This window comes from Corythoichthys intestinalis, chromosome 18, assembly GCF_030265065.1.
Source record: "Corythoichthys intestinalis isolate RoL2023-P3 chromosome 18, ASM3026506v1, whole genome shotgun sequence".
Taxonomy (NCBI): domain Eukaryota; kingdom Metazoa; phylum Chordata; class Actinopteri; order Syngnathiformes; family Syngnathidae; genus Corythoichthys; species Corythoichthys intestinalis.
In genome coordinates this window covers 34319661-34343280 of record NC_080412.1, presented here as the reverse complement: position 1 = coordinate 34343280, position 23620 = coordinate 34319661, and the positions used below count along the sequence as shown (strand labels likewise).

At 39.0% G+C, this 23620-nt stretch overlaps 3 protein-coding genes across 7 annotated transcripts; 1 reads left to right on the top strand and 2 right to left on the bottom strand.

Moving 5' to 3' along the window:
* The first annotated feature begins 501 nt into the window (after positions 1–501).
* Positions 502–5398, top strand: LOC130906450 (transcobalamin-1-like). 2 transcript variants are annotated; one of them, XM_057820810.1, is made up of 4 exons: positions 502–1651; positions 1918–2059; positions 2131–2264; positions 4666–5398. In XM_057820810.1, the coding sequence occupies exons 1-4, from the start codon at positions 1576–1578 to the stop codon at positions 4731–4733; spliced, it is 420 nt and encodes a 139-aa protein (XP_057676793.1). In that variant the 5' UTR covers positions 502–1575; the 3' UTR covers positions 4734–5398. The 2 variants fall into 2 exon arrangements, with proteins under 2 accessions (XP_057676793.1, XP_057676792.1); XM_057820809.1 differs by lacking the exon at positions 4666–5398 and having other exon boundaries at positions 2131–2416.
* On the bottom strand, positions 4340–14185 carry si:ch211-117m20.4 (sushi, von Willebrand factor type A, EGF and pentraxin domain-containing protein 1). Of its 3 annotated transcripts, XR_009061326.1 has the most exons (6): positions 13881–14176; positions 9669–9836; positions 9425–9592; positions 9133–9333; positions 5088–5507; positions 4342–4768 (listed from the first exon to the last, which is right to left on the bottom strand). XR_009061326.1 is itself a non-coding variant. In XM_057820808.1 (5 exons), the coding sequence occupies exons 1-5, from the start codon at positions 13972–13974 to the stop codon at positions 5494–5496; spliced, it is 642 nt and encodes a 213-aa protein (XP_057676791.1). In that variant the 5' UTR covers positions 13975–14185; the 3' UTR covers positions 4340–5493. The 3 variants fall into 3 exon arrangements, 2 of the variants coding, with proteins under 2 accessions (XP_057676791.1, XP_057676790.1); XM_057820808.1 differs by having other exon boundaries at positions 4340–5507; positions 9669–9833; positions 13881–14185; XM_057820807.1 differs by having other exon boundaries at positions 4341–5507.
* A 2238-nt stretch (positions 14186–16423) lies between these two features.
* Positions 16424–22513, bottom strand: hinfp (histone H4 transcription factor). 2 transcript variants are annotated; one of them, XM_057821072.1, is made up of 10 exons: positions 22113–22513; positions 21692–21918; positions 21475–21586; positions 21320–21387; positions 21235–21247; positions 21043–21120; positions 20415–20535; positions 20208–20346; positions 17400–17524; positions 16424–17301 (listed from the first exon to the last, which is right to left on the bottom strand). In XM_057821072.1, the coding sequence occupies exons 1-10, from the start codon at positions 22270–22272 to the stop codon at positions 16989–16991; spliced, it is 1356 nt and encodes a 451-aa protein (XP_057677055.1). In that variant the 5' UTR covers positions 22273–22513; the 3' UTR covers positions 16424–16988. The 2 variants fall into 2 exon arrangements, with proteins under 2 accessions (XP_057677055.1, XP_057677054.1); XM_057821071.1 differs by having other exon boundaries at positions 16427–17301; positions 21235–21387.
* Between the last annotated feature and the right edge of the window lie 1107 nt (positions 22514–23620).

Sequence of the window (23620 nt, the reverse complement as noted above, 5' to 3'; positions counted from 1 at the left end):
TGCACGCGACCTCAACCTTCAACCTACTTCTTCTTTCCTACTGCAATTCCGCCCGACGACGTAAAAAAAAAAAATAATAATAATAATAATTTCTCGCGGCACACCTGACACCTTCTTGAACATGACACGAGCAGCTATCCATCAGCGCCATGCTGCCAAGCAAGTTTAAACATGATCTACAAACTAAACACCCGTCGCGTCAAAACAAGTCGATGGACTGTTTTGTTCGCCTTTGTGAAAACACAGATAAAGTTTTTTGAGAAAAACGACAAAGGTAAATGACAAAGGCCTCAAAGACAGTCCCACACTGTGGAAGAGACATTAATACTACCTGCCTGCAGAGCCATTGTCAGCGAGATGCTTGGCCCCGATGCGGTTAAAGACATTGCTAAAGCCCGCCTGTTTGATAAATCTGAGCTTTTCAAGCCTAACTGCTATAAAACAATAAAAACAGAGCAAGACTGAGAGCTGTAGAAGAAGATTCCTGCCAGGATATCGGCTTTGTGTTCATCTAAACAGGCTCAAGTTCCACACTGAGTAAGTATAAATATTGAGAAATTGTTTCATAATTAAATATACTGTACAGAAACTAATTTTGGAACATTTTTGGTTTGTGGTGTGCTGCGAGATTTTTTCCAATGTAAAAACGTGCCGTGACTCAGAAAAGGTTGAAAAACACTGGATTAAACGACATTTTCTGTTTCCAGAGCCTGTGTGAAGGATGAATAGTAATGAGGTAATGAATCCAGTTGTGGCTAAACAATAGCATATGATGGTTAGCAGCCGTGTGGCATAGTGAGGCTAAACCCCCCACCCGACCCGAACTCGTCAGAACTGACGAATTTGTCATGCCAGCGAGTGAAAGCTGTGCCAATGTTTATTTATGAGCATCATTTTTCCTGGTAGCCTTTTTTTTAATTCCCTTTCTCGGCCAAAACAGTCTCTTTTGTTGTTCTGCCATCTTTGCCGATTTCGCACAAAATAGCTTGCATCGCCTTTATAACGAATGGCAAAAGGGGGAAGTGACGTATGATGTAAAGCAGTCAGCACATTTGTATTTTTTTGTGTGGCAGGGTTCCTGCCACCTTCCCCAAAGTTAAAGGGTGCTGGTGAAAGAGATACAGACCCCCTCAAGATATAGAAGAGGTGTCATTCAACTAGTTGTCACTCAACATATCATCACAAATGTTTTGAAAATATTTTATAAAAGTTGAAAAGTTACCTAATGTTGCTTTAAGGGGAAAAACAACAAGAAAAACAGTAGTACTAAAGGCTTCAAATATCTTCAAAGACATGTGAATTGCGTAATGATGTATTTACCTTGTGTAAATATGCGTAGCCGTCACCCACAGCAATACCATTTCTCTTTCAAAGGCAAGTGATTTGTCATTTAAATTAGTTTGAATACCTCACTGTCATAAGGATTAGCACTTTTAGATAGGGAAGTTAAACCTCAATAAAGGGTGTGTTGGTATGTGGTAACTGACTACATAACTAAAGGGGTTTTGTACTGATAAGGGCTACGTTCAGTATAAATAAAAGTCCAAGTGAGAAGGAAATAAAGGCTCATACAAGATGGCATCACCAAGAATAGCATTCCTCTCCGTGGGCATCCTGCTGTTCTCCATTCAAGGGACTCTCACAGTTGCAGGTGATAATATTGCATTCATTGAAAACAATCTCAAAAACAAATACTGGCGCAGCAACAAATAACGTATCGTTAGTATCACTGCTAAGTCTAGATTGGCGGCGCAAGAGACTGACCAATTTAACTATAAATGTCTATATTTGTGGCTATTACTTCCTTTAGCTATAGTCAGTTGGTTAACTTACATTATGTGAATATGTGTTCATGGTTTTAAATTGAACCACAAAAGTAAACTTTTGCACTTTATGTCATGTAACATTGCTGTTCAGGACAGGCATCTGTTCCACTCCTACTCTCTGTTGAGAATGACCTTTCCAACATGAGTCCCGAGACCCATTTCACATCCGTGGTTGAGGGTGGTGTGCTGCTAGGGGCTTTGAGGAGAATACAGGAGTCACGACCTGACTTCATGTACGAACCCTACTTCCACACACACACGTTTAAGTCTATCCAAAGTGCAACTCGTATTTCGTATCCATCAGGTTCACCATGAAGGAGGACCCAAACTATGGCCTGTTTTTGGAGAGTGTGAATGGCGTGTTTGGAAATGACAGAGACAAAACTTACTGGGAGATTTTGTCTGAAAACTCAGGGGAATACAAGCGTTTGGATGTGGGTGAGTATCCTCCCTGGAATACATCACATCTTAGGGATCCTTCCTTAATGAGCTGTAACGAGTCATGGGGATTTTCGTTTTCATTAACGTGCTGCTTTGGGACACCTATTAGTGTGATGAACAATATTAAACGGATCTGAACAACCCCATATGTCGAGTACATGGGCATCATCAGAAAGATGCCTTAATAAAGATACAGTGCCCTCCATAATTATTGGCCCCCCTGAAAAAGATGTGTTTTTTAGCATCTAATATATATATTTTTAAATTCAAATAATATGGGACCTTAATGGAAAAAAAGAGAAAAACCAACCTTCAATACAAGTGCATTCATTCAGTGGGGAAAAAATCCCACATAAAGAAAAAAATATTTGACATCAAATAATGTGTGTCACAATTATTAGCACCCCTGGAGTTAATACTTTGTACAACCCGCTTTTGCCAACAAAACAAGGTTTGGGGACTGAGATAGCCATGGGAGGAGCTTGATTTTGTGTCTGGTGAACCATTTCTGTGTAGATTTGGCCATATGTTTAGGGTCATTGTCTTGCTGGAAGACCCAGTGACGACCCATCTTCAGCTTTCGGGCAGAGGGCAACCGATTTTGATTTAAAATGTCCTGGTATTTCAAAGCATTCATGATGCCATGCACCCTAACAAGGTTCCCAGGGTCTTTGGAAGGGAAACAGCCCCACAGCATCACTCACCCACCTCCATACTTCACAGTGGGTATGAAGTGCTTTTCAGCATGCGCATCTTTCGTGGCACGCCAGACCCACTTAGGGGCAGTTTACACAAAGCGACACAAAGACGCAATGACTGAGTTGCGGACTCGCCTCGCGTGCATATGGTGTTGGCGAAGATGAAAAATTCTGAATCCTACCTCCAAAGTGGAAGAATCCGATTGGGGGGGTCGAGGGGGGCTTCCTCGGCATGCATATCAAAGGCTCCTGCGGCGCGAGACCGTTTCGTTAACGTCAGCACTCGTACACATCACATTGGGCGTGCGCAGCGGTGCTACTAAACATTAAAAACAGCAAATATGGCAGAATGTCGGCTTTGATTTACTATTTTAATAATATTTTTAAATTAAATATGTTGAACGTTTCAATTTTTGTGCCTTTTTGAGCAAAAGAAAAATGACATTGCTTCAAGTGGGCGGGTATATTTTTTTTCCGGGCTAAGGGAGCTTGGTGGGATCAAAGTGCATCATTCTCTGTCTCCCAGTAAATCTGCACTGCCCCCTAGGGCCTGGCATGAATACTACATCGTTTTCATGCGGAATCACGACATTGTTCAAATGAAGACGCAAATGCAAATGCAAATTTGACGTTTTTCATATTCTTGGAGAGTCACTATGTAAACTGCCCCTTAGAGTGTTTGTTGCCAAAAAGCTCAATCTTGGTCTCACACAAAAATACACTCGGTCCCAGGCTTCAACTGGGATCGTGTGCTTTGGTCAGATGAGACTAAGATTGAGCTTTTTGGCATCAAACACTCTAAGGGGTCTGGCGTGCCACGAAAGATGCGCATGCTGAAAAGCACCTCATACCCACTGTAAAGTATGGGGGTGGGTCAGTGATGCTGTGGGGCTGTTTCGCTTCCAAAGGCCCTGGGAACCTTGTTAGGGTGCATGGCATCATGAATGCTTTGAAATACCAGGACATTTTAAATCAAAATCTGTTGCCCTCTGCCCGAAAGCTGAAGATGGGTCGTCACTGGGTCTTTCAGCAAGACAATGACCCTAGACATATGGCCAAATCTACACAGAAATGGTTCACCAGACACAAAAATCAAGCTCCTTCCATGGCCATCTCAGTCCCCAGACCTTGTTTTGTTGGCAAAAGGGGGTTGTACAAAGTATTAACACCAGGGGTGCTAATAATTGTGACACACATTATTTGATGTCAAATAATTATTTCTTTAAGTGGGATTTTTTCCCCACTGAATAAATGCACTTGCATTGAAGGTTGGATTTTTCTCTTTTTTTCGATTAAGGTCCCATATTATTTGAATTTTTTAAAAAATCATTAGAAGCTAAAAAACACATCTTTTTCAGGGGTGCCAATAATTATGGAGGGCACTGTATTATATAATGCAAATAAGGTTGCCTAACAGTTGGTGGGGACAATTTGAGCATCATGAAAAGTTGGTAGTGTTATGTCCCCACCTTTCCTATGCAAACCTACGCCCTTGCTTTTGGTGTTGTCATCCTGGGATAAAAAATGTGTTTTATAATGCCACGTTGTCCACTAGCCACCAGAAAACACAATCTTACTCATGAGAACCACAAAAGATCACCTTGATTTTGTTTTAATGAACCAAGTACTGACAGTTTTTGTAAAATGAACATACATAATCCGAGCAGTTATAATCTGTGTTTTTTTTTCTCCTTTTACAGGAATTGGCTGCTACGTACCATCAGAAAATGAACACATTGTGTTGAGATTCAGTACTTGGGCCAAATAGTCTTGAAATACCTTCAGTGGATGGCACGAAATCACCTGAAAAGTGTTGGGACGTCACTATGAAAATATGAAAACATCTTTTCGCTTAAATAGGTTTAAGAAAAAAAAAATGAAAACAGCATCCCCTGGTGGTTGAGTATAGCAAGTACACCATTTGCATCTTTAAAAAGAAAACTAAATTATTAAAGTAAAAGATGCATTTAAATCAAGGGGCAAAAACAGCAGAGGCAATGCTGCATCTTCAACATTTCATTATTACAAGCTGAAAATGAATATTTTGCCGACAAAATTAATCTGGGGCCATTCCATTTTTCAGACCTTCCTGCAGCATGTTGCTTATAAAAAATTAACTCACCAACATTTTCTCCTTTAAAAGTGACCCATGTCTTTCCCAGTAATGCTCCTCCCTTTTGCAATGAGATTAAGGTTTCAGCTCCTTTAGAGACAGATGGACAAAGCAGTGGAAACGCTAATCTACAGTTTCATTCCACTCATGTGGTTCACCTTAATGTCCAATAAACCACAAAGTAGGGTAAGCATAAGGTATACTGTGATAATAATAATCCATCCTGGGTCCTACTTAAATTGTACACTTTGAGAAAAAAATCTTGGAATACTGTAAAATAAAGAGAAGGAAAAATGTGACTTGACTTGATTCAATAATTGCCGAACATTACTTGTTCCATTTTACAGCACAGTTGGTTCAGATGAACAATTTGCCATTTGTATCTCCAGATGTCTCCCATTGGTGTCTTTATATATTAGCCGGTGGATACTGAAAAGAAACACACACACACACACATACACACAAAAATTGGTCATAAAAAAAAGGTCAAATTTCAAAAGAGTGACACCATTTTAGTTTGATATACTTCAACTAGATTTTTAAGAAATGCAACAATAATAATTGTCCTCATTATCATTGTGACCTTGGGCAAGATGCCGGCTGGTTCACTCTGGACAAATCGCACCCATATTCACACCTATGAACATTTTAGTCTTCAATTTCAGAGGAAGCCTGAAGAAAACTCATGCTTGCATGGGGAGGGATGAATCTGAAACTCCAACCCAGAAACCTCTCAACAGTGAGACAGACATACAGTCATGTGAAAAAATTAGGCCTATTAAATCTTGTTTTTCTTTATCTCTGGAAAACAAAGTGATTTAATTGCAGGTAAACAACAAAAATTAGCATTGTTTTACTCAGTAAACCAAATATATCAACCAAAATGCATATTCTAACTGAGGAAAAAGTTAGAACACCCTACCACCTAATAGCTAGTGTTACCCCCTTTGGCTGAAATAACTTCAGTGAGACGCTTTTGTAGCCATCTACCAGTCTTTGACATCAGTCTGAAGAAAGTTTGCCCCACTCCTCAACGCAGAATACTTTCAACAGTGACTGACTGTTTAAGTAAGAGAAAACACCATGGTGAGATCAAAGGAGCTGTCTGAGGCCTTCAGAAAGAAGATTGTAGACGCTTATGAGTATGGTAAGGGATTTCAAATGATCTCAAAAGAATATAATAGGGGTCCCCAAACTGGCCCGCCCCCACATTTGGTCCGGCCCCGTGAACATTTTTTTTTTTTTTTTTTAACTTGTGTTATTTATTTCCTGGCTTTTTCTGTGAAGAACCCAGAGAGGGTTATTTGGTTATTATCTATTTAATTAATAGTGTTATTATTATATTATATTATATTACATTACATTATATTATTATTATTTATTTATTTAATTTCTTTTTTTTAACTTTTGTTCCGTGAAGTATCCAGAAAGGGTTATTTGATTGTGGCTTTCTGAAAAACATGTTTGGTCCATTATGTGGCCCTCACAGGAAAAAGTTTGGGGACCCCTGGAATATAAAATCAGCCATTCCACTGTCCAGAAAATAGTGCACAAGTGGAGGACATTCAAAACAACTGCCAACATATGCAGGTCTGGCTGTCCAAGCAAGAAAGCAGACCGGAAGATGCTAAAAGAAGTCTCCAAAAACCCTAAACTGTCATCACAGGACCAACAGGTTACTCTTGCTACTGTTGATGTGAAAGTGCATGCCTCTAGAATCAGAACGAGACTTCACAAGTTTCACCTTCAATGGAGGTGTGCAAGGAATAAACCTTTGCTCTCCAAGAAGAACATGAAGGCCAGACTGAAGTTTGCCAAAGTGAATGTAGACAAAGCCCAGGACTTCTGGAATAATGTTTTTTGGACATATGAATCTAAAACGGAATTATTTGGACACCAGAACAGAGGACATGTTTAGCGTAAACCCAATACAGTATTCCAGGAAAAGAACCTCATATCAACTGTGAAGCATGGAGGTGGAAGTGTCATGGTTTGGGGATGCTTTTCTGCAGCAGGACATGGCCAGCTCACCATCATAGAATCCACCATGAATTCTATCATGTATCAGAGTGTGCTTAAGGAACATGTGAGATCATCTGTGAAAAAATTAAAACTGAAGCGAAACTGGACCCTGCAACATGACAATGACCCAAAACATACAAGTAAATCCACCAAGGGCTGGCTGAAAAGGAAGAAATGGAGAGTCCTGGAATGGCCGAGTCAAAGCCCAGATCTTAATCCCATTGAGATGCTGTGGGGTGACTGGAAATGGGCTGTATATGGAGGAAAACACTCAGGTGACTTGACGTTCCGCTCAGAGACCCCCAATTTGGCCAAACTCAAAATTGTCCGATACGCATGTGTGATACATCATTGGAAAGCTTAAAATCTCAATTTTCTGGGGGAAGAAACATTTTGAACAGAAGGGCAATTTAAAAAAAAAAAAAAAAAAACATTTTTTTAAACAGCAAAACCCTAACTGGAGGCGAGAGCACGCAAGAGCAGAATTAAAGACGCCACGATTTTAACAAGATATTATCGCGTACTTACCTTGTTTCGATCCAAAAACTCCATGTAGCATGTATCACTGAGTGTGAAGACACAGCTGTGAATGGACACAGCTGAATTTTTTTGGGGTTTTATGGGTGAAACGTGGTAATATAACAAGGGTCGCGATGCAGAAATCGCAGACAACAAGGAGTGGTTGAGATTTTCTTTTTCATATAGTTACCCTTTTAAATGTTATTTTTCAATTTTTCTTTGTTTGGATCGATTATTTATCATCTACCATATTGGGGGAAAATGCGACAGTAACGAAAAAAATAAAATTAAGCGATAGTTATGAGGTAGATATCTGTGACTTTTTTACAGACGACAAATTTTTCATTGTGACGTAATTCGTTTAAAAGTTTAAAATATGCAATTGAATAATTTTTCAAAGTCGTTTTTTTTTTTTTTAAACCAAATATTAGACATCAATTAATGATTCTACGCTAAAAATGTTAGACATTTTGAATAATAAAAATAATTACTTCTTTTTATGGCTAGGTTGAAAGAAAAGCGGTTGCCCGACATCTGTAAACGGGGGTTTTCAGGGTAAAACAGACAAATTAAAAATAGTTCGGAGGCTTAGTGCGCCATGAATCTGCTATGGCAGCATATTGACATATTATTCTATCAAACACAACAGTTGTTTTGGCTTGAAATACAGCAGTTTATTTTAAAGAGGGGTGCAAGAGCAGAAACTTGTCTGTGTTTTCCGCCATATGCAAATAACCCCTCAAACATCTCACAACTGAAAGTATTCTGCATTGAGGAGTGGGGCAAACTTTCTTCAGACCGATGTCAAAGACTGGTAGATGGCTACAGAAAGTGTCTCACTGAAGTTATTTCAGCCAAAGGGGTTAACACTAGCTATTAGGTGGTAGGGTGTCCTAACTTTTTCCTCAGTTCGAATATGCATTTTTTGTTGACATACTGTATTTGGTTTAATGAGTAAAACAATTTTTGTTGTTTACCTGCAATTAAATCATTTTCTTTTCCAGAGATAAAGAAAAACAAAATCATAAATTAAGAACTGAATATGTGATAGGGTGAACAAATGTTTTCACATGACAGTAATAGCCACATTTACCACTAAAACACACTTGAATTGCTATATCTATGACCAGGGCCGGCCAGGCCATTTGGGGGCCCTAAGCAAAATAATGCCATGGGGCCCATATTTTTGACCAACCATTACATCACAGTGTTCTGTGAAACCCATACATACGTCCATTTTCTGTGTATTAATCATATTTTGTTGCACTGCATACTTCAAACTTCTCACCCCAAATGACATGTAATGACAAGAAAATTGATGTTTGCATGGATAAATGACAATGCGCGCCACATTATTCACGATGCTCTATTAACAATGTATGAAATGAGGTTGCCAGATTGGAGGCCACTTAGTGGTCAGGGGCCCTAAGCGGCTGCATAGTCTGTGTATAGGCTGGGCCGGCCTTGTCTAAGACAACACAGACGGCATTAAAGTGAGATTTCTGGTACTCACGGCAAGATAACGCACAGTCACAGATGCAAGGGATACACTGAGCAAAGAAACGCTTCCAGCCAGTTTCCTTCTTCTTGCAGTTGTTTATCTGAGTGCAGCCTAATTTGGGAGGCCCTGAGTAGCTTTTGTATGCACATGTAGAGTTGCATGTCCCATTGAGTTCCCGCTCACTGATTTCAATGGAGCCCTTTTTGCACATTCCTACAAAAGATGTGGGGGGGAAAAAAGGGCAGGGATTATAAAGAGGACGAAATAAAGGGCTGTCATATTTTGTCGTGTTACGTATACATACTGAGGCAGGAAGGTTTGGGAGTCCAGAGGCCATTTGCTTGGCAAGTCCTGTTGGCGTTTCCCACCAGCATGAAGCCAGGCCGACAAGAATACCTCAGCACAGATCCTACCCACCAGTCATTTCCATATACGATTCCATTGTAATCCACATCTGGCTTGCCGCAGTTCACTAGCAATAGTATAAGCACAGGTATTTTAGCACCATACGCTGACTGTTCAGCACAGTACAGCTCATTTTGTGTTACCTCTGCACAGGGACTTGTAGCCTAGCCAGCAGCAGTTGGAGTCTCCACATGGGTCCCTCCTAAGCTCCCGGTGGCGTGCCTTGCAGCCGGACACACAAAGTGGTGCTGTCCCTGACCAGTATATGTCCCCAAGAAAATCTGGTTGGGCAATCCATTCTGTGTCACCTACTGGAGAGACATTAGAAAGCTTTCTCCTAAACTCACAGAGGAAAATATCTCAGTTATTCCCTGACAATTGCAAGAGTCACTAAGATTTGAGTCATAAATTAGTCCACAAATTACGGTAAGAATGAGACTATAAAGCGCACCTGATTATAAGCCGCACTGGCCAAATTTCACAAAATTTTAGAAATAAATGCACATATATGCCGTACCGGACTGTAAACCGCAGGTGTCCATATCTTAACATTGGATATTTACATAGATGTTGCACAGAAATGTTTGCTCAAAATATATTCATTAACGCATTTTGTCTGAATGCTTAAAAACTAACTTTCTAAAACAGGTCATTTGCAAAGATATATAATCCACTTTACCTTGCCTTCTAAACTTGAAGTGGATGAAATCCTCTAAAAACAGTTAATAGATAGCGCTAGCTCTTACACAGCAACTCTGTTGTAGCATCTGCTCCGAGTGCCAGTTGAAAACAGCTAATCAACGCTAGCATCTCGTTCTCTTGTCGTAGAAAATAGTGGATGCCCATCCATTTAAAATTGTTCTTTTGTAGCATTATGTAGTATCAGATGGAGCCATATTCATCTATAAAATCCTGAGTTTTTGAGTAAGTCTGACGAGCTTCTGGCAAGCTTTATCAGTTAGTGTAGTGGTTGAGAGCTATGTCATGGCAAAATTTGGAAAGCCATTTTAAAAAAAAATATGTCTAATTATCCATTTTTTATTATTTTTAACAAGAAAATATGAAGCTCGTTTGTGTAAAAAAATAAAAATTAAAAAAATAAAACTTAAATAATCTGGATTTCGGCAACAACACAGCGCCGAGACCGTGCTTATCAAAGTCCTAAATGATATTTGTCGGACTACCGATGCAGGCAAATCATCTGTTCTGCTACTATTGGATCTCAGCGCCGCATTCGACACAACATACTACTCAGCAGATTGGAACAGTGGGTAGGGCTGACTGACACTATTCTTCAGTAGTTCACATCCTATTTAAGTGATAGGGATTTCTTTTGTGTCAATCGGAAACCATCAGTCAGAACGAACCAAATTCACGTGTGGAGTACCTCAAGGGTCAATTCTTTGACCACTCTTATTTAACATCTATAAGCTTCCCTTAGCTCAGATTATGGAACAGTATGACATCTCCTATCACACCTATGCAGATGACACAACTGTACATTTCTGTGTCCCCACATGAATATAGTCCCTTAGTCTCCCTGAGTAAATGCATTCATCAAATCAATGAATGGATGTGCCAGAATTTTCTCCAGTTAAATGTGGAGAAGACAGAAGTGATCATTTTTGGGCCAAAAAAAGGAAAGGTCAAAGATAAGCAGGCACCTTAGCACAATGTCACTTACAGCTACAAATCAAGTCAGAAACCTTGGCGTAATTATTGACTCAGACCTAAAATTTGATAGCCATCTAAAGTCCGTCACTAAATCTGCTTATTACCACCTAAAAAATATTACCAGAAATAAGGGGCTTCTGACTCAACAAGACATGGAAAAACTTCTGCATGCATTCATTTTCAGCAGATAGGACTATTGCAATGGTATATTTACGGGTCTTGATAAAAAAATCAGTCAGGAAGCTGCAGCTAGTACAGAATGCTGCAGCCAGAGTCCTCACAAATACAAGGAAGCTGGACCACATTAGACCGGTTTTGAAATCGCTACACTGGCTTCCAGTGAGTCAAAGGATAGACTATAAAATACTACTGCTCGTCTACAAAACACTTAATGGCCTTGGACCAAAATACATGCTTGATTTGTTAGATTCCTATGAGACATCTAGACCCCTAAGGTCGTCTGGAACCGGTCTCCTGTATGTTCCAAGAACAAGAACCAAGCAGGGTGAGGCAGCATTTAGTTATTATGCTCCTCACCTCTGGAACAAGTAACCTGAACGTCTGAAGTATGCTCAAAATGTTAGCTCCTTTAAATCAGGGCTAAAAACGCTTTTGTTTAGCACTGCATATCCATAACTGTCTATATATTTCAATCTACCTGCTTTCTATTCCTCTTGTGCTTATCTTCATTGCTGATTTCAATTATTATTATTAGTAGTTTTTATTTTTATTTATTTATTTTTATTCTATTTGTGATTAAATGCAATTTTTATGTATAATTTTATTTCCAATTTTGATTGTCTTGGTTTTTACGTTGTATTGATTTTAAATGTGATTTTTATAATCTTCATGTGATGTAAAGCACTTTGAATTGCCTTGTGTTGAATTGTGCTATATAAATAAATTTGCCTTGCCTTGCCTAAATAAGCCACTTCCTTATAAAAGCTGCAGGGTAGAAACAGCAAGAAAAAGTAGCAGCTTATAGTCTAAAAATTACGGTATGTTTTGGCAGGGCCAGCCCAGGCCATTTGGGGGAGGAACAGAACGAAGTTGAGAAAGAACTTTTATTTTTTTTAAGCTTGTAATCAAGTATCAAAACTGACAAAAGTCAAATAAAGCAAACTGTAGTAAACAAAATGGAATATAAATTAATTGCCAGATTGGGGGCCCCCCAGTGGTCAGGGGCCCAAAGGAGCAGCATAGTCTGCGTATAGGCTGGGCCGGCCCTGCGTTTTGGGGAAGTCGAGTTGAGTCATGAGATTATGACGAGTCAGGTCTCGAGGTTGAGTCGAGTCTCGAAGTCATGTCGAGTCGAGCCTCATCACAAGGCTGTAAAGACAAGTCGTGTCAAGTCAAAAAAGGTGATGAGTCAAGTCACTGGCTAGTCAAGGCCTTCAACATTGTTCCTCAGCCCACACACAAAGCACTCAGGTCTTTGAGGAAACCTTACTGTCAGTGTAAAAATAAAAAACAGAAAAACAAACTATGCAGTTGAGTCTGCAGGGAATTTGATTGATTTTTGACTGCTATGATGTTCCGTGAGGGCGTGGCGAGAGTAGCCAAGGCGACAAAGCAGATCACAGGTAGGTGGGATCCAATCTACGATTCCAATTTTTGGAGTCATCTTGTCGAGTCCAGAGTTATCACCTCACAAGTCAAATCTCGAGTCTCTGACCCTCCCAGGTCAAGTGAGTTTTCCGCATTTTTTTCCTTCAAGTCCTAATCGAGTTGCAAGTCATCAAATTTGCGACACGAGTCGACTGAAGTCTTAGTCCCTGTGACTGAAGTCCAATTGTCTGGTTATTCCCAATCCCAACCAATCTGAGGCAGCACATTAGTGAGAGAGATACTTTGATGACAAACTGTAACATTTTTCCCAGATTAATATATGGCGGAAAACACTCATGTGATTTGAAGATCCGCTGAGAGATCCTCAATTTGGCCAAATTTCAAAATTGTCCTATATGCATGTGATACATCATTGGAAAGCTTAAAATATCAATTTTCTTGGGGAAGAAAAAGAACAGGAGGGCATTAAAAAAAAAAAATTACCCCTAAACTCTTACTGGAGGTGAGAGCATGAGAGAGGATAACTAAAGACCCCATGATTTTAACAAGATATTATCGCGTACTTACCTTGTTTCAATCCAAAAGCTCCGTGTAGCAAGTATCAACGAGTGTCAAGACTTTTTGGGGATTTTATGGGTGAAACATGGTAATATAACAAGGGTTGCGATGAAGAAATCGAAGACATCAAGGAGTGGTCGAGATATTCCTTTTCATATATTTACCCTTTTAAATGTTTATTTTTCATTTTTTCCATGTTTGGATCGATTATTTATCATCCAAAATATCTCCAGGGTAAAACGGACAAATTAAAGATAGTTGTGGGGCTTAATGCGCCATGAAACTGCTAAGGCAGCCTATAGACATATTGTTCTATCAAACACAACAGTTCTTTTGGCTTAAAATACTGCAGTTTGTTTTAAAGAAGGGTGCAAGAGCAGAAACTGCTTTTTCAGCCTTGCCTGTGTTTTCCGCCATATATTAATAGTTACCTTGGATTGATATAGGTTAGGAAATATCGATTTATCACATACCAAAAAAGTCATTATAGTTCAAAGACAATCTTGAAACCAGCTTTGTCAGCAGCACAAACAAGGCAGCATAATAGATCTTACCACTAACTTCTACTTCTTCGATCCATTCAGACACCTGAGAAGTTGCCCTCTGTAAGGATGTAAAGAAGAGCAGCAATAGTGGATGAAACCTCATGTCTTTTATGGTTCCGTTGCAAGGTTTCTGGCAAACCCTGCAGATCTGGGATGTCAGTCAATTCATGATGTCCAGTAAGGAGTCAATACATTCCTGTCCTTGCACATTAGCTGACCCAGGAGAGCTGAGTAAAGACGACGAGCAGTAACACACTAAGCTGCGTGTGTTGCTTAATCTTCTACAAACAGGCAATATTGCTAAGATTGTGTACCTGGAGCAAGCTATGTGAAAAAGAAAGTATTTCATCATGTTTGCATTTAAATATGAAAATTAATATCTTTTCAAGTCAGATCTGTTTGTATATACAGTCTAGAACATTATTTCCTCAGCACTGACAGATTGTTAAATCGTGAGCTGCACTAATGACAAAGTATCATCAGGGGGCGCAGTAAAATACTGTTACTGAAGTGTTCAGGAATGTGCACCCATATTACCTGGAAAATGTAATCAAATGTGCTGGAAGTAGAGTAAAGTACTGCTTATAGTGACATCATATTTTGCTCCTTGTGATGTGTCATTGAAAAAGGTGAGCTTATACAGTGATCCCTCATTTTCGCGGTTAATGGGAACCAGAACCCACCGCGATAAGTGGAAAAACCGCAAAAAATTTTGTGTTCAATGTTTTTATTCAGATTTAGCATTGGAAAGAGATACATATAAGACGTTTCTTCACTTGTTCCCACTCCAAAGTATAATAATAATTTTTAAAAAAACAAGTAACTTTTACGTATAAGGCGGAAAACGCAGACAAGACTGAAAAAGGAGCTTCTGCTCTTGCACTCCTCTTTAAAAGAAACTGCTGTATTTTAAGCCAAAACAACTGTTGTGTTCGATAGAACAATATGTCTATGCTGCCATAGAAGATTCATGGTGCATGAAGTCCCCGAACTATTTTTAATTTGTCCGTTTTACCCTGAAAACCCCCATTTACAGACGTCGCGCAAGCGGTTTTGTTTCAACCTAGCCTTAAAAAGGTAAGCAATTATATTTATTATTTGAAATGTCTCATTTTTAGCTTAGAATCATTAATTGATATCTAATATTTAGTTTAAAAAAAAAAAAACGACTTTAAAAAATTATTCCCTCGCATATTTTAAACTTTTAAACAAATTACGTCACAATGAAAAACTTGGCGTCTGTAAAAAAGTCACGGATTTCTACCTCATAACTATCGCTAAATTGTATTTTTTTGTTTGTTTTTTCGCATTTTCCCCAATATGTTATATGATAAATAATCGATCCAAACAATGAAAAATTGAAAAAAAAAAAAGCTTAAAAGAGTAAATGAAAAAAAATCTCAACCACTCGTTGTCTGCGATTTCTGCATCGCGACCTTTGTTATATCACCATGTTTCACCCATAAAATCCCCCCAAAATCTGGCTGTGGCCATTCACAGCTGTGTCTTGACACTCGGTGATACATGCTACATGGAGTTTTTGGATCGAAACAAGGTAAATACGCAATAATATCCCGTTAAAATCGTGGCGTCTTTAATTCTGCTCTCGCCTCCAGTTAGGGATTTGCTGTTTAAAAAAAAATGTGTTTTTAAAAAAAAAAGTTTTTCTTCCCCCAGAATATTGAGATTTTCAGCTTTCCAATGATGTATCACACATGCATATCGGACAATTTTGAAATTTGGCCAAATTGGGGGTCTCAGAGCAGAACTTCAAGTCACCTGAGTGTTTTCTGCCATAAATAGTTTTTCAGTACTTCAAACGCGAAGTTTTAAACTAGTTAATGTCCTACCAAATTATTAAACAAGAATAAAGTGGAAAAAAGCTGGTCTTTTATTAAATGCTTCATTGGGTGAGTGCACTCAAATCTGCTCAAGCTGCTCACTTACACACAATGAATTGCCACAGCAACTGTTTAACAAGTTAAATGATGATTGACGCATATGGCGCTTTGAAATTTCGGCTTCAAAGCATCTTTGGTAAGGTCAAGCCTTAACATCTGTCAATCATTAACTTTAATAAAAAACTCCAGTGCACTGCTTGACCAAAAAAAGCAGAAGGGAGAGTGGGACTACGTGATCGGATCGGGACCGCTCATCAGTATATATATATTTTTTTTAATGGGGGGGGGGGTGATGGTCTGAGGGCGCGAAGTTTGAAGCGCCAAGTAGCAAGGTATCACTGTAGATCTGGATGATAGTGATGTAGCAAAGAGCATGTCATTAAGATTGAAATATAGTACAGCACACTTTTTAAAAGTGAAATTTATGGAGTTTGAAAAGTGACTAATGTAGTGGTATACTTGCCTGACTGCATACAGGTCAATTTTAAGTTTCAATTCACTCTCACTGCATACAAGAATGAGTGTTTCCGTTTTTATGTCCTCTCTTATTGGCTGGCGATTGGCACTGATTACATTATGTAGTTAGTTGGGATGGATAAGGTTCAGCTCCCTGTAAACCTAAAAATGAAGTAGCACAGAAACTTGTTGGATGGATGAAAAACAAAAAAAATTCACAGCAAACCATTTAAAACTGAATTTTAATTAAAGTTACGTAACCACAATGTGCTAGTCCTTACACATCAAATTGTAGTGTGGCTGCCATCTTTGTTATCATACGTATCATAAACCTTCATGTTACGGAAAAATATGTCTACAGCTTTTTGATGGGAGGTAGAATACATAGGTTTAAGTTATTATTACACAAAGTATAATATTCCACAAAAACAAAAGTGCAGTCATCCAGTTGTCCACATTGACAAAATAGATGAAAAAAAAAAAAAAAACACTTCACAAAAATAGGTAAATTTCCTAATATAGGCTTCCCATTTTCATGGACCCAAAAAAAATTCAGGTGAGCTAGAAACAAAACGTATACAGTAGTGTCTAGAGAGATCCACGTCCCATAATATGCAAAATTGCTGCTTTCTTTGAAGTCAAGTTGAATTTACACCAAAATATGGTCAGGTCATAGCTAAAAAAAAACACCTGTGCCAGGTCACTTATGTTTCAAGCCACTACTAAATTCACATACGGATCACCAGAGGGGTGGAAGAGGTCAGATTGTCTGCGAGTCTTTTTCTTCAGGTGTATTTTGATACTGCAACATGACAGCGTCGTCATCTCCAGTGAGAGCATACAACATGCTTGCTTCCTGAATGCCCTCACGGCTGACGGGAGGCGCCTCTGACCTCTGCTCCTCCAGCAGAAGCCCTCTCAACTCAACTTGCATCTCTGAAGGAGTGGCCGCGGGAGACTCTTCTGCCACCTCGACGTGTCTTTGCCCCTCTCGCATGAGCTGCTCGGTCAGCTCCACGCTCTCGTAACGAATCAGTTGCAGCCGCAAGAAGCCGTCATCGTGCTCCTTGTATCTAGTCACAATGCATGGAGATGATAATAGGACATTGCACATTGCATATATCACTGTAGAAGCATATTTAATTCATCATCTTTGGGGGTTGACATGTACCTGAACCTTGGGTGTCCAGATGGCCATTTGAATTGATGTTTCTTGTGCAAATGGACTGTGAGGTTATTCCCTCTAGTGAAGCACTGATCACATACATGGCACTTGTAGCGAGCTAAAAAATTCCCCTGAACAATGATAATTTTAGTATGAATAGCTGCAATCACATTCAAAGCCAATTACATTTATGGTTCAAGAGATGAAAGTCTGTGACATTGATAAAGCGTGTGTAGTAGAGTTCTTCAATAATTACTTTTTAACCTTATTGTCCAAATAACTCCAAAAATCAGATACCAATATCAAAGCTATAACTATATATGCGGTCGTGGACTTAAGATATTATGGCTAGTTGTATTGTGATGCCCCACTGGATGCTTTAATAATGATAAATGTAACAACTTCAAGGTTTTCCAAATAAACATTTTGTGAAAAATAAGAACAACTTCAACTGAAGGTATGCAAAAAGTGCCAATTAGAGCAGGGCGGTAAAGCGAAAATGTACCGGTACCGAAATTCTTCACGATGACCGACTTAATTTTGACCATGTCGGTAAATTCGTTAATTTAATAAAACAAGAAAATATAGTCTTTTCGTCCCGCTTTGACGCTGTGTTGTTCGGATATGTTCATCGCCCTTTAAGAAAGCAGTCAGTGTGCTTACGTATGGAGTCACATGGTTATCAAGAAGCCAAACAAACAGAAGCCCGGTAGGCTAACGCTAGCGGCTAACACTACAAGCAAACGTGATGCAGTGCGGCTTAAGGGAGGTTCGCCAAACTTTCACCCGACATTAAGTAGACTCATGGCAGCATCCCGACGGGCTTTCACCCGCTGTCTTCCCTTGTTCTCACGATTTCCGGAGAGGGTGCTTTCAGTGCTTTCTGGTAGCCAGGCCACAGGCTAATGCTAGCGGTTAACGCTACAATTGAACGTGATGGAGTCGGATAGCAGCTCTAACCTTGTCAAAACGGCTGTACTTAATGAATGGATTGGGCACGGACTGCATCTAGCAATTGTGTTGGATTTCTTTGATAGCTTTTGTGATGGTAAAGCATTCAGCATAAAGTACAATACAACAGTGAATATTACAATATGATCGTTTAATGGCCCCAGCTATTTTTCTGTATGTGCTTAATTCTGTGTCATCACTCCCATCATAAAATCTTAAATGTTTCATTTACACAACGCTCATGAATCTAAAAAAAAAGTAGGGCTGTCAAAATTATCGCGTTAACGGGCGGTAATTAATTTTTTTAGTTAATCACGTTAAAATATTTGACGCAATTAACGCACATACCCCGCTCAAACAGGTTAAAATGACAGCACAGTGACATGTCCATTTGTTACTTGTGTTTTTTGTCTCCCTCTGCTGGCACTTTGGTGCGACTGAATTCATGGGTTTAAGCACAGTGAGCATCGTGTAATTATTGACATCAACAATGGCGAGCTACTTGCCTGGCTCTGCCAAACTATTCTCCCTGTATTTTTCAAACACTGAGAGAAATAGTCTGGGAACCATCCCATTAACGGCCTTTTCGAGCAGGTACAAAATCAATCGACAAATCAGATTCGTTTATTTGCGTGACGTGTTCTTAACTTGCAACGTCACTCTTGCGCGTCGAAAGTCGTCTCCACAACACAGATGGTCAACGGGATAACCGAGAACATGTTCCAATCCGCGGTAAATTCTGTTTTAAATGACCAAAAACACATCGACACGAGTCATTGGCAATAGTCTGTCTCGCGCTCGCCATGTTGAATAAACTCCGCTCTCTTCGTATGTTTACTTCCGCGCGCGTGTCCCTCGTGCTTCCGTCGTCAGTTAATAACGTCACGTCTGCCCGTCGCTGATTGGTCCACTCCGCTGTCTGTTTGCTGTGGCTTGCTCCGCCCTGGAAATTGTATCCGTGGGAATGGTGGCCAGACTCAATCGCTGGAACAGCGTTGAGTCTGGTGTACCAGGCAAGCGAGCTACTAGTTTAATTTTTGATTGAAAATTTTACACATTTTATTAAAACGAAAACAAATTTCTATAATTTGTACTAACATTTATTATTTACATTTACTAACATTTACAAGTCTTTCTATCCATGGATGGCTTTAACAGAATATTAATGTGAATGCCATCTTGTTGATTTATTGTTATAATAAACAAATACAGTACTTATGTACAGTATGTTGAGTGCATATATCCGTCTTGTGTCTTATCTTTCCATTCCAACACTAATTTACAGAAAAATAGGACATATTTTATGGATGGTTTGAATTGCGATTAATTACAAATAATTTTTAAGCTGTGATTAACTCGATGAAAAATTTTAATCGTTTGACAGCCCTAGAAAAAAGTGGTATAAACTTCCAAGCGATGCTTGTATAAGGCACAGACAACGTGGTAAGATTACAAGAACTGCTATGGTAAACTGGCTGCAGATGTTAGCTCATCCATTTAGCTCTCTCTATTCGCAATGAGCTCGCGTTGACATATAATTATTTTAGGAGGAAGTGCTGTAACTTTTCAAAACCAAGCGCCAGCAGGGGGAATCAAAACACCAGAAACACAGGCAGGCATTAAGTGGACATGACAGCACTGCCATATGCATATTGGCCGAAAAACCGATAATGAAAATAAACGTCGATAATATCTGATATCATTTGAAAATGCTTTAATCGGATTATATTAACGGCTACCCGTTAATATCGGACAACTGTAGTGTGTAGCATTTAAAAAATACCAGTATGAAGCAATCACTACTTCTGCAACATAGTCAGGATTTCAGTGACAGACAAGTAGACACTGTATTGCAACTCTTACCTCATGCTCCCTTTTGCGGTGAATTTTCATGGTGCTCACTGTGCGTGAAGTGAAATCACAACCAGAAATGTCACAATGGTAACCAGGCTCAATTCTGTGGCTTTCCAGATGTTTACGCAGATCCACCAGATTCTTACAGCTACAAATAGAATATCAAACAGTGAATTAAAAAAATAGGAGACAGGGTAGCCCTATAGAAGATCGTACCTGTATTCACAGTATTCACAGCTATATGGCTTCTCATTACTGTGGCGAAACTTAATATGGTTGCGAAGTGCTGAAGGTGATGGACAAGTCATGTCACACAATGGGCACTTGTAGTGGCTCACTAAACAAAGGAAAGAAAGAGTCAAGAGTTAGCTTGCCTTTCGTGTTATTAGAGCCAGTTTGCCTCCGCCAGAGGTGAGTAAATGAAGCCACTTGTATTTTTTGTTGATGAGACGTGACTACTTAGCATGAAGCGCTAAGCTAGCAATTATGTTAATTAGTAGAGGTGGGAATCTTGGGGCACCTAACGATTTGATTATGATTCAAAGGCTACAATTCAATTACTCACTTATTCACTTATTCTAGCACTTGAGTTATTGTTAGGTATTAAAGTTGTTTCATTCCTGTTTAATCATTTTGCCTATCAATTAATTAGGTTCATATTGGTAAAAAAAATGTAGCCCTGACCCCCATTCACCCAATCTGTTTGGTCTTATTGGTCCCATCCCAGGCAAAAGTGTACATGCAGGTTATGTTGTGATATCGTTGATACCAATATTGAGACCAAACCTACGCCCTTAACTTATAGACACTTATAGTCCGAAAAATATGGTAGCTAGTGACTAACCGTGGTTCCTCATGTGGTCTCTGAGCAGTCTCTCTGTCGCAAAGCATTTGGAACAGTGGGAACACTGGAATCGTTGGCCTACAATAAACATAAATCCGAGCATATAAAACTATTAGATATAGATCTATTAGACAGTAGAATCATTTTTGATAACTCATTTCCCTATGATGCATATTTATTTAATATTTACACCTTCCATGGAACTCTGTCGAAGGATGTGATCAAAGAACTTTGTGTTATTGGCGTACATCGCTCCACAACCTGGACATGCCACTACCTTTTCCTGGGTGTGGCTGCGTAGATGCTCCCGTAATTTAGAACGGCCTTTAGCAGTGGCTTTGCAATCTATATGATAAAAAAAAAATCAGAAATTTGCGTTACTTTGAAAAAAATGTGCTCTTTTTTAACTATCGTCTCGCTTTGATGATGTACCCTTCCATCCACAGCGTACTGGGGATTCACAGTCTCCTGCTGGTATGTCTATAGATAAACTGTGAAGCTCCACATGTCTGTAGAACCACTCTGGATTTTCATACGGTGGTTGCTTGAACAAACATGCAAAAGACGAAGCAATTACATTTTAAATCTTCAATATTTTGTGACTTTGTGGTTGGGATTAAAACAGACGTGATCATCATTTCAGGTGTACCTCGCACTCTTCCCACTGGCAGACGAAGTTGTCTGGGATTTCAGGGATGATGTTGTGGTTCTGGAAGCCGATGGAGCACGTGCCTATTTCTGCCTGCCCATTAAGCACCTTCTGGCCCAATTGTTTCAGTTTGTTATGGTAACAGTGAAAGAAGACATGTCGACGGAACTCTCCAGGACCTTCTACAGAGCAGAACCCACAGTCTCTCCAAAGACAGTTTCTCTCCCCTTGACATAAAAGGTTAGTTGTTTTTAAATGAGCAAAAACAGTCACCTATAAAGCATTAAAAGTCTGACGTGTCAACTTCTGAATAGCTGTCCAGTGCCCACTGTCTTTGAAAGTGTGACTAGAAAATATATTTTTGGAGCTAGTTTGTCTAACTAAAAATATTGTTCTGTTAATATGAATAACTTCTACTCACCCTCTGGTTCTTCTTCATCCTCGTCTACCATCTTCATGGCATCCAAGTGAACCTCCACATGCTTGCAGAACCTTTCCATTTGATTGAACGATTCCTGACAAGAGCCCCACTCACATTCTAATTTTAGCATTGTTTTCTGTAGCCGTTTATTGGGAGCCATCACCTTGAATGATTGATTTAGAAAAGAAAAAAAACCAACTAAATTCGACGATTCAAAACACTTCGGAATTACGACCGAAATTCCTCAGATTATTGGTGGAATAAAAAAAATATTGTGTAGGCATGTCTGACAAACACAGACACCATATAAAATGTATCTATTCATATTAATAGTCATCCATCTTCACTCATATCTTGCCCAAGTTCTAATAATGGGCTGTCGTGTGCAGCGCTCTTGATGGCCCGACGGAAACAAAGTAGGATTCGGTAGTTCCGGGTGTTTATGTTCCTTCACATGAACGGAAACACGTTTAATTTTCACTTGTAAAATCTACATCGAGTCGACTTTTAAAATCACATTTAATTAAATATGTCAAGTTTTTTTTTTTTTGACTCAAGGAACTTTTTTGATTGAAGTAATGTTGATTTGTGTTTGGGCCACATTCTTGCTAGGACATTTTTGTCATATCAAAAAATAAGTTGCTTCAAAAAATACTTATTTTTAAAAAAAAAAAAAAAAAAATAACTTCAATCAAAAAAAGAAAAGTTTCAATCATCGAAAAAGTTTTTGGATGCGAAAAAATATTTAAGATTGAAAAATTTGCATTTGTACACTTAGTTTTTCATTGAAAAAGTTTTCTTTGATTGAAGCAATCCTTTTCGTGTTTGGGCCATATTATGGGTAAGACATTTGCGTCTAAATCATTCAATCCCCCCCCCCAAAAGTTGCTTCAATCAAAGAAAAAAATCATTTGAAAAATAAAATTGCCCTCCCATAATATTTTTTTGTGTGAAAATTATATGCAAAACAAATGACTGTCTAAGGTGCTAGTCACATGATCTGTTCGAAAAATAATTTTGACCCATTATAAAAATATATTTTTTTGTTCGTTTCATTCATTTTTATTGCTTTACAACTTTTATATATATGGGAAAGTCAATTACATGCAATGACACTTTTCGGCCACCGGTGGGGGGGGCTGGTCCCCCTGGCCCCCCCTTAAAATCCGTTTACGGTAACGCGTGAGATTTACTCCGTTACAATAACTTGAGTAGGGTTGGGCATCGTTTGAAATTGAACGATTCCAGTTCCAATTACGATTCCACGTTTCGATTCCGGTTCCGAACGATTCTCGATTCCGATTCTTTTGAGAGGCAGGGTAAAAGAAAGGCAGTGTAAAAAAAAAATCATGGTTTATATTAAAGTCTTAAAGATCTCGATTTTAAAAATTATATGAACTTCTCACAGGGCTAATTTTAACTCGTATATAAATATCAGTCTTTGAACTTTAGCAATTTTTTTCCGCTCGGTGGTCAGGGCATCGAAACATGGAATCGAAATTTAAAAA